This window comes from Danio rerio, chromosome 16 (genome assembly GCF_049306965.1).
Source record: "Danio rerio strain Tuebingen ecotype United States chromosome 16, GRCz12tu, whole genome shotgun sequence".
Taxonomy (NCBI): Eukaryota; Metazoa; Chordata; class Actinopteri; order Cypriniformes; family Danionidae; genus Danio; species Danio rerio.
Window position 1 is genome coordinate 23,097,034 of NC_133191.1, and position 10,650 is coordinate 23,107,683.

Sequence of the window (10,650 nt, forward strand, 5' to 3'; positions counted from 1 at the left end):
GCAGCACTGAACGCCCTTTTACTGATGCTGCTACTGGCCGGGATGCATAGTTCTGATCTGGCTAATTTTGCAAGTTTTGGGTAGGATTGTTTGTGCATCTTCCACCAGCCAAGAACATCCATTTCATTTTCCATGACAGCAGTTTTACAGTGGCGAGTGACCATTGTGGCAAGTGGGATGAGGGACAATGACTTTCCCAAAATCTCAGTTCACTTTTTTTGTGACATTGTATTCAAGATATATGTTATAATTACAGTTGAAGTCAGAATTATTAGCCCTTCTGTTTATTTTTTCCCCAATTTCTATTTAATGGAGAGAAGATTTTTTTTCAACACATTTATAAACATAATAGTTTTGATAACTCATTTATAATAATGGATTTATTTTATATTTGTCATGATGACAGTAAATAATATTTGACTAGATATTTTCTATACAGCTTAAAGTGACATTTAAAGGCTTAACTAGGTTAATTATTTTATTAATTATTTTATTAATTAACTAGGCAGGTTAGAGTAATTAGGCAAGTTATTGTATAATGATGGTTTGTTCTGTAGACTATCAAAAAAAAAGCTTAAAGTGGCTAATAATATTGTCCCTAAAATGTTTTTTGAAAAATTAAAAGCTGATTTTATTCTAGCCGAAATAAAACAAATAAGATTTTCTCCATAAGACAAAATATTATCAGACATACTGTGAAAATTTCTTTGCTTTTTTTAAACATCATTTGGGAAATATTTAAAAAAGAAAACTAAACACAAAGGGGGGCTAATAATTCTGACCTCAACTGTAGCTTACGCACCATTTGGGATTCAAACCCATACCCTTGTTGACAGGTTTTGCTATTTGAGGGAAGTGATAATCGTAGTTTGAAACATTTTTAAAGTCACACACATCAAACAAAAACTTTCACATTCCTGATTCGACCTTTAGAAATCTGCTCCTGAAAACTCACATTTGTAGGCTATCAGTCTGAACACTGGCAAAGACATCTCGTCTTTCCACTTCAAAGATTTTAAATTCAACTTAAGACGGGTGCAATTAAAGTGAAATTCACATTGAAAGGGAGCCAATTCTTCCATTTCACCCCCCACTGATTATTCTTTTCCTCTGTGATTTCTGTCTTCAGTGGACCCACAGTTTTATGTGACGGTGACGATTTCATCTCTGCTGATTCTGTCCGCGGTCGTCATCTCAGCTAAACTCTGGTGAGACGTTTCAACACTTCTCTGCCTGCATGGTTCTGTCATGCGTCCCCCGAGACAGCTTGCTCCCCCGTGTGTGTGTGTGTATGTGTGACTGACTGAACAGTCAGTGTGTCATAATAGTCTCACACAACACATTTCCACAAACTTTCAGCTGAGGGTTCTGCTGTTCAGTAAGAGTTCCCTGCAGGACCATTAAAAATGTCATCTATGGATATTCTAACTCTGCAGACACCAAAAGTCTGGACACCTTACAGTGTTTTATTGTGCTGGTTTAATTAGAAATGTAGCCCGGAGCGTTGGGGGCCATCAGGCACAGGAATGCATTTGTAGTTACTCGGACGGCAGCATTCGATCGCATAGATGATCATTAAAATGATATAGAGAGCCGAGGTACGGCCCATATCATCCTGAGAGTAACTATAAACACAGGGTGACAGGTTATGAGCGTGATTTATGACCACCTGCCTTATTTTATGCTAGAATGTTCCCTTCTCTGAATTCAGTTCCATCAGAACGTGTCAAACTCTTGCGCCAACACGCTCTCATGGCTGTTCGTAACTATTTTACGCTTTCGGCAAGTCGATGGCTAATTTGTGTCTCATTTGTACATCTTTTACACTATGCATTTACTAGGGTATGCATTCAGTGTGCTGTTATGCAAATTTTATGTGTACTTGCATTGTTTTTTTGTGTATATACACTACACTCTTGGCCCGCTGTTCTTCTTGAATGATTTTGCACAAGTTTGAGTAGCATCGACAGGTTAGGTTAGGGTTACTCAAGTACTCACTCATGATTTCTTGAGAGAAAGATCACAGATAGTGGAATATACTTTAACATGAATGGTTGATGGTTTCACTCTTTGCAGTAAGTATCAAAACTATAAAGGGCCCATCACTTGAGATTCCCGGCCATTTGTACTGGTCATTATTTTAGGCCTTCATCGATTGAGACCTCATGCCAGAGCTGAACAATGCAATAAATGGCCTTGTCTCAGATGTCACCCCAAACGCTTGCGGTCACCCATTTATGAAGTACTGCAGCTGTGATTGTTGAACAGAAGTCTTTTGTGGTGTTCACCTCAGTGTTGTCTTGGCAGAAGTGCACATCAAGGGCGGTTACAAAGGAGGCGCTTGCAAGTTTCCTTCTGGTAGCTAAAATGATGAATGGAACAGCTTACTGTATAGTCTCATGGACTTAAACTATATGTTAGCTTATGTATTGTCCCAACACAAATCGATTAAGTTAAATATTTGCAGTTAAGTACATTGAACAAAAAGCAATTAAGTTGACCCAAAAACCCTCAAGAATTGTGCTGTTTCAGCTCATTTTAAATAAGTAATTTGACCAAGGAGCAAAAGTCTCTTTTTGAGTGTCCAGCCTTTTAAAGTATGATCCATTTTACAGCATACGTAGTAGAAGGGTTCAATAAGTTTTACGCAAGAAAGAACTGCCCTTGTCCAGTGTCTTCGCTTTCCTTCATTTAGCTATTAGAATGGCTTCCGAGCAGGCACAGGATGTTAACATGACCTCAGATTGACGTTGTACCCCATAGTTAACAATATGACATCTATCAGACGTTTGATATTCGTTGCCATACCTGACGAATAAATGTCAGTATTTGACATTAATATGACGTTGGTTTAAGATTTTGGCTCAACGTTAGATTTTGGTAATTTTAAAAACCTAAAATCAACAAAATATCCACATCATTTCACGTCATTATTGGACATCAAAATAGCGTTGAGTTAACCTAAATCTAACCTAATATTAACGTCATATGATGTTTTGTGTTTGCTGGGTTTGTACTCGATTACAGTAGAATAGTAGACATGTTTTAATAATAATAATTCCTTACATTTATATAGCGCTTTTCTGGGCACTCAAAGCGCTTTACAGATAGGAGTGGAATCTCCTCATCCACCACCAGTGTGCAGCATCCACCTGGATGACACGATGGCAGCTATTTTGCGGCAGACCGCACACCACACCCCAGCTTGGATTGGTGGAGAGGAGACAGAGTGATAAGGCCATTTATGATATGGGGAGGGTTAGGAGGCCATGATGGACTGAGGCCAGTGGGCAGATTTGGCCAGGATGCCGGAGTTAAACCCCTACTCTTTTTTGAAGGACATCCTGGGATTTTTAATGGTCTGGACCTCGGTTTAACGTCTCATCTGAAAGACGGCACTCACTAAGCAGTGTAGAGTCCCCGTCACTCTAATCTCACATTTTAATCTCTAGCTTTTGTCAGTGTATTCTTTTATTATTTTTGCTGTCTTCAGTAGATTGTTGTTGTTCTTGTTTTGTCACTTTCACATTTCTTTTCCTACCCTGAAACAACATCTTGAGTGTTTGCACCATTGTTAACACACAAAAAGTAGACAATGTGATTATAGTCTAGTATGCGCATTCTATTTTGGTGACAAAATGTGTTATGCGCAAATCGAAGAATGGACAGCCACTGTAATAGGTAGCCGATCAAGTGCGTATATGTGTATTAATAGGAAAAGAGTTTAGGGGAGAATTTTTTACTTCATTTTTTTGTATTGTTCTGTAAGAGTCGCATCGTACAAATTCATGCTGTCCTTTCCTTGAAAAATCGTGGTTGCTTCAGCCAATCACATACTTTCTTTAAACTGCGGCAAAGCAATGGTACAGGTCACTACAAATCAGACGTTAAGGCAATGTTTGTGGGCTTGTTTGTAAGATCGATAGAGAGGTTTAAAGCTGTCACATCACGAACTCCCGACGGGTTTATGTTAATGTGAAGCCACCGCTCACCTAGAAGATCAGACCGGCGTTCATCTGAGCAGAGCCGAGGGCGATTTTATTGCATACACAAGCTCTTCTCTGCTATTAATCTCTGTATGCCCCACACTAGCCTTGACAGACACGCTCGCGCTCATTTAACAACCTCCAGCAGCCTCCGCCCGTCATCATCATCCCGTCAGAGCGGAGCTGGACTCAACTCCCGCCTGAGTCACTATAGATAAGTGCATATCGCTGCGAGCCATTAATATTACATGGCACGTCACGCCGTGCATGCGACACTTTGTCTTCCTCACGGTTGCCGGACAAATATGATTTTAAGCGAATATTCCAGCGTTTCCATCTCGCTTTAATTTCCCTGCCTCTACTTTGTTTTCGCTGAAGGCGCTATTAAATTAAGTCAGAGAGTGAATGAACTCCCTGTCAATGTCACTGAAGGGTTTGCCGCTTTTTTCATTTAATCTCTCTTTTCACGCCTCTGTGTCACTTTCTTCGGTGTATGTTTTTAAGTTAGTTCCCCCTGGATGTTGTCCTAATCTCTCTCTCTCTCTCTCTCTCTCTCTCTCTCTCTCTCTCTTTCACTTTCATGCAGTTATGACCGCAGTCTCTCTCAGCGTCCCCCGCCGCTCTCTCTCGCCATCCCCCGACCCATCGCTCAGGAGGACAGCAGGCAGACTCTGCACAGCACTCCATCCTTCCCCGACAGAGAGAGGTAAACCTAACAGACTCACTGCCAGCTCGGCTGTAGTGTGTGTGTGTGTGTGTCAGGGAGAGAGAGATAGAAAGAGAGGTAAATAGAGATAACAGAGCAGTAAACCAGGTACTCTCAGAGGGAACTCCGTTAATAAAAAAGAGCTCATGTTCCTAACAAATAAATAAACAAATAAATAAAGAGGTTGTAAATGGATTCTAATAAAGATGTCTTGAATGCTGATGGTTTTTTCAAGATAAAGACTAAGAATTAATAAAGCTTTTTTTTTAAAGGTACTGCAGCCAAATATTCTTGCATAAAAAATAAATATTAAGATTATGTTGTTATATCATTTAACATGACATACATTTTAAATATGACTTTTCATGGACTTTATTAGTGAGAAAAAAGGTATGTAGAAAAACTTTTTGTACTATTTAAACCAGGGGTGTCCAAACTCGGTTCTGGAGGGCCGATGTCCTGCATAGTTTAGCTCCAACTTCCTTCAACACACCTGCCTGGAAGTTTTTCTAGTAAACCTAGAAAAAGCTTGATTAGCTGGTTTAGGCGTGTTTAATTGGGCTTACAACTAAAATATGCAGGACACCAGCCCCCCAGAACAGAGTTTGAACACCCCTGATTTAAACTTTGTTGATTTGTATTGTATTTTTAATCTTTCATATATATATATATATATATATATATATATATATATATATATATATATATATATATATAAGGGCACCTATGATGAAAATCATCTTTTAGAAGGTGTTTGGACAGAACTGTGTGTAGGTATAGTGTGTCTACAGTCATATTGGGGTGATATAAAGTCTCTTCTTTTTTAACTTCCTGACTTTAAAATAGTATTCAAATCCCTCCCCTTTTGAGGCCGTTTGAACATGATGTAGGAGTGTGGTTTCCCTGCCCACTGAATTGATTGACAGCAGCGTATTTACATGTCTCCGTTGCCACTTCAATGCTGGTTTGTGGATGTTAAATCAGGTTTATTTTGTACATTAACATACCGGATATCCATACAGCAGTGGGTATTAACGCGCGTCCTTACACATTTGCTGTGCAAACAAAACAAAAACAGCTACGAGATGCACAGAGCTGAAAATAACAATACTCTGAAAGTTAAGACAATAAATGATCAGTTGGATATTTTGAACTAGAATTTTACACACACATTCTGGTGACACAAAAGACTCATATTAAATCTTGAAAAATGCATAAAATAGGTGCCCATGAAGATAAAAACTATCAGAAAAAACAGGCCTAAATGTTTTATTACTTTTTTTCTGTATTTTAGATCACACATGTACTATATTGTTAAATATGAAATTAGTAAATTAAAACCTACCTTAAAATCATTCAACTAATTAAATATTAAATTCTTACATTTAAATTAATATAGTCAACATGTGGAAAAACATACATGTTGATCTAAAAACATATCTATTTTAACCATTAACACAACTATGTGATGCTTACTTAATAACCAAAAAAAGTATTTTTATTTCATTACAAAACTAAGTAGATTCTTTGAAAAATGTTCAATAAACAGAATTCAGTGAACTAATATCATTTGTAACTAGAAATGCAGACACCATGTTATGTACAGCTGATTCCTTTGAAGGAACATCAATAAGTATGTGCTGCTAGACCAATGGTAATGCCTTGCAATACAAAGCAGGCAGTTAGCCGTTGTTGTGGATGTTTTCTTCAATGGTTGTGAATATTTCAACAGCAGAGATGCAGGGAAAGAAAGAGAGCGTGCCATCCATGAAATCAGAGTCCTTCCTGCCGCTCTATGCATTTCAGAATTAATCTCACTCTCCATAATAGAGCGAGACTTCTATTAATTTAATTTGCCGTCTGTTTCTTTATCTCTTTGCCACGCTGCAGGATACCGGTGGTCAATCTTTGAAGAGCCGACTGTTCCAAGCGTGATAATCGAATCCCGCGGGCTTGATACGGACTCCGGTGTGGCCGTTGGTGTGAAGCATCTGAATGTACATAACATGTAGATATATAGACGACACCTGTGTGGATATATATATATGGATGCATACATTTGCTTGGACGCTCTGATGGAGGTTTTGTGGTCCAATGGCTCTTCGTTTCAGGCTCTACATCTTTCTTCCAGTGCTGTTTGTACAGTATTACACTCATTAGCCCAAGGGCTCCAGGAACGCTACGTCCTCTACCATGAAAACAATCATTAGCTTCTGATCTTGGAATAAGCTGTGATGTATGTAGTCATTAATTTAGTATCCGGCGTGACTTGCTCGCAGTAGCCTATGTCTCATAAACACAAAGGTTACAGCTGCCTAGCACTGCCTTTTCTCGCACTTTGTGTAGCATTTATTTGGGCTTAACGAATGACTGCAGTTATTTCGAGGAGTTAAATATAACTCCCATCATCTGTTTACAGTGTTTTGTTTCATATTGGCTCCGTGTCTCATGGCAACAGTGGCTGCGATGACGTTCGCTGAAACACCTCGGCGGTGTTAACTTATAATTTACTTAAGCTGACGAACATTTGTGTGATTCTGGCTCAACATCTGTTGAAGGTGTTCGTGAAGTTTGCGTATTTATATTCCAAGCGTGTTGTTATGCTTATTACTATACTTCTAAATCACGGCCATATATAATCTCTCTCTCTTCTCGGGGGTGTTTGAGACTAGAAATAAAACAGCCTTTTTGGTTAGCGGGGAGTTAGCGCTCACCAAAATGGCTGGTGTTTGTGATGTTTTCGTGTTAAGTTTATGGTAAGCACAATCAATGACGGTGATGGTGAACTGAAAAACAAGCTTGGCGCTTCCATGGCATATTTAGTCTGAAAAGCAATTAAATAAACATGCCACACGAGTTTGTTTGATGTATCGCTAGGCTAACAACTCATGGCTAGCGAGGTAGCTTGGGGTTTCTTATTTATATTTATGAACCCGCAACTCTCAGGAGGGTTCGGTTTTTCAGGCGGTAGAGTTTTATGATAATCTTTTGAAGTCAGTGTGTATCGATGATTATTTGACTTGCGTGTTTGCCATATTTGAGAATGAAAGAGGATATTGTATTTCTGTCCTACAATGGAAGTAATAGCCTGAATGTTTGCCAAAATAATCTTTGAATATCTAATTGGATAATGGTTGGCATCATTCAAAAGAGTGCAACATTTTCTGCCTACTTCTTGGGCAGTGTTGGTTCTTTTTTAAATAAATATTTTTTTTTTCTGTAGGCATTTTAAAAAACATCTTTGTTAAAGTGTCATTGGTAGGGCCAGACAGAATCTGTGGACATGTTTTTGCTATTTCTGCGCAGAATATTGTAAAAAATCTGCGGATTTATGCAGAATGATTTGGGTGAAACTTAATGTTAAATAAAAAAGAATACATATTTATTTAATGTTTACAATGCAAATACTATTTGATCCATTACTTGGAAAACAAAGCAAGTCTCTCAGATAATATATCTACTAAAAGGCAAACCGTATTGTAAGTAAATCAAATGAACATTTTCATATTAGTCACTAATATTACTGAAATTGATTTAAAAACTGATTAAATATAAATTGACACATTTACACAAGTAAATAAATAGACTCAATGATGAGCTGAAAATCTGTGAATTTCTCCGTGCACAGATTCCACGTGGGATTAAGTTATAAGCCATAAACAACAAAATAAAATGAGGGAATGAAAAGGGATCCCATGGAGCACTGCAAATTAGGGTTGGGCGATGTCAACCAATTTGGCATCTTATGATGTCTAATGTAAAACATCGAAATGAACGAGGGCGTCGTCGTAAGCAGCGGCAAATTAATTATTTATGAATAACTCAATAATTCATAACAAATTTATTATTTGTATTTGACCCACATGGTCTTTGTTTTACCCAGTAATAAACATAAATGTATAAAGATAAGTTACACACAAATTACCACCTGTCAATCCCTTTTTCATAGGACTCTGGCATGAATAGGCAGAGTGATGTGTGTCGTTAAAATGGCGTACAAGCGTGAAAGCAAAAGATTGAAGCAGTGTACTGACACTGTGACACGTTACCTGATAGATTTAAAAGACCGAAGAGTCTTTAGATCGGGACAAGTTTAATTAAATATCACGTTTAACAACTATAGTGAGACACGATCCAGCGGTAGATCCTTGATAAACTGTCCGACGTGCACTGCTCTCTGGGGTTTTGGAGCTCAGACGAGAGCATGACAGTGTGTGGGGTCACATGATGTGCATTTTCAGCAGTATAGTGTGGATGGAGAGCTTTTCAGAAAAAATTGCTAGATGAAATGCCAGTGTGGATTGTTTTCGTTCTAAAATGCCATTTTGAAACCAAGATATATTGGTGTAAATGGGGCCCAAGTGTGTATTTTTCGTGAGCGGGTTGGCATTGCCTATTGACCCAACTCTACTGCAAATGACACAATTAAATGATAGAGATATTATTCATTCAAATTGGTTAGTTGTAGTTTAAAAACAACTAAAAATATATTTTTAATTAAGTTTATTACAGAAATTATTTTATTATTAAAGTATTATTAAGCACTTGAGTGCTTATGCAGGCTGACATTATCATGATGCTTTATGTAAGTGGGCGAAACTAAAGATTGTTTTGGTGTGTTTGTCTCTAATTGGTAGAACTCTGTACTTTTTCTGCAAGGATTTTACCATTAAAAATTAGGGATGCTTCGATCGATTGGCATCGGCAGATAATCACATTTTACGACTCTAACGGTACTCGCTAATCTGGTCGATTGCATGAACCGGTCGCAAGTGTTCATTTACAGGTTTACAAGCAGAGGAAGGTGCATTTTAACTTCTTATGTATCAAATATGCGCTCCAAACTTTCTTCATTGAGGCACATTAAATTCTTCTTCCATCATTTACAATGTTTCCAAATTGCATTGTTAGTCATTTTTCCCCGAAATGTATCTATTATTTTCTGTGAAGCTGCTTCATGTGCATGAGATGTCCAAACTAAATGGTTATAAGAGACGTGTTTAAGGGATTGTATGCAACATCCTTAATTTATTCTCTTATGAAAGAAGAGATCTCCACCTAACTATCAAACTTAAAGAGAAATTGTGCTTTTTTTGTGCAATGTTAAAGTTATGTAAAGCTTGAAGCATCAGAATCGGTACTCTGTTATCGGCCGATCACCATGACGAGGAATTGGTACTCTTTGTCAGCTCCAAAAATCCTGATTGGAGCATCCCTATTAAATATTGTTTTTTTTTTAAAAGGTTGAAGGCAAACATAAGTTTTAAGGAGCAAACGTTAGTTATTATTAAAAAAATATTAATCAATGGAGAATTTATAAGCCATGAATCCACCAAACTCACATAAATCACAAAATCGCTGTCCTTCATTTGAAAAAAAGAATTAAAAACAAATAAAAATTGGAATAAAAGACTAAAGTACAAGACATTAAGTACTTTATTTTACCTCTGTAACTTGACTGTTGCACTCTTTAGCCTGTGTGGTCTAAGAGATATCATCATGTTTTAATATGCACTGATAAATTGTTCACAATATGAACAAATATTATTATTAAATGTTCAGATTTGATTTATATCATACGCTTTAACACAGAAAAAAAAAAAGATTCTGCTCCAAGCTGTATATTTCCAAGGAAATCATAATCATTCCACTCCCAAACAACCACATAATTCATGAAATAATATATAACAAAATAAAACGAGGAGAGAGGAAACAAGAAACTAATGTGCCATTACAGTTTATGTGCACGGCGGATTCAATTCCCTCTTAATTTCCCTCGTACACAAGAAGCTACACCATGTGAGATATAGTTTGGAGGTTTCACATCATGTATGTAGCACTGCCTTAAAATATGTGGTTCGATGTACTATGAAGTCAATAAAAAGCCATCTCTGGTGTTTTGAAACGTGTGTTTTTTTTTTAATGGAAGTGACTCATGCGAATCACATACGCCAAGCA

General features: G+C 37.5%; 1 protein-coding gene and 1 long non-coding RNA gene across 12 annotated transcripts in view; both read left to right on the forward strand.

Annotated features, from left to right (window-relative positions):
• LOC137487900 (uncharacterized) overlaps positions 1–10,650 on the forward strand; it is a 1,155,393-nt gene that overhangs the window by 709,675 nt on the left and 435,068 nt on the right. The window lies entirely within an intron of this gene.
• si:ch211-154o6.4 overlaps positions 1–10,650 on the forward strand; it is a 53,596-nt gene that overhangs the window by 2,501 nt on the left and 40,445 nt on the right. For 5 of the 11 annotated variants that reach the window (XM_073924683.1, XM_073924684.1, XM_073924687.1 and 2 more), the window contains 3 exons: positions 1,130–1,208; positions 4,573–4,692; positions 6,583–10,597. In XM_073924683.1, coding sequence (XP_073780784.1) covers positions 1,130–1,208; positions 4,573–4,692; positions 6,583–6,604 — 221 coding nt within the window. In that variant the 3' untranslated portion in view covers positions 6,605–10,597. Of the gene's footprint in view, positions 1–1,129; positions 1,209–4,572; positions 4,700–6,582; positions 10,598–10,650 lie in introns of those variants that run through there. The other 6 variants (XM_073924681.1, XM_068213908.2, XM_073924686.1 and 3 more) reach the window with 2 other exon arrangements.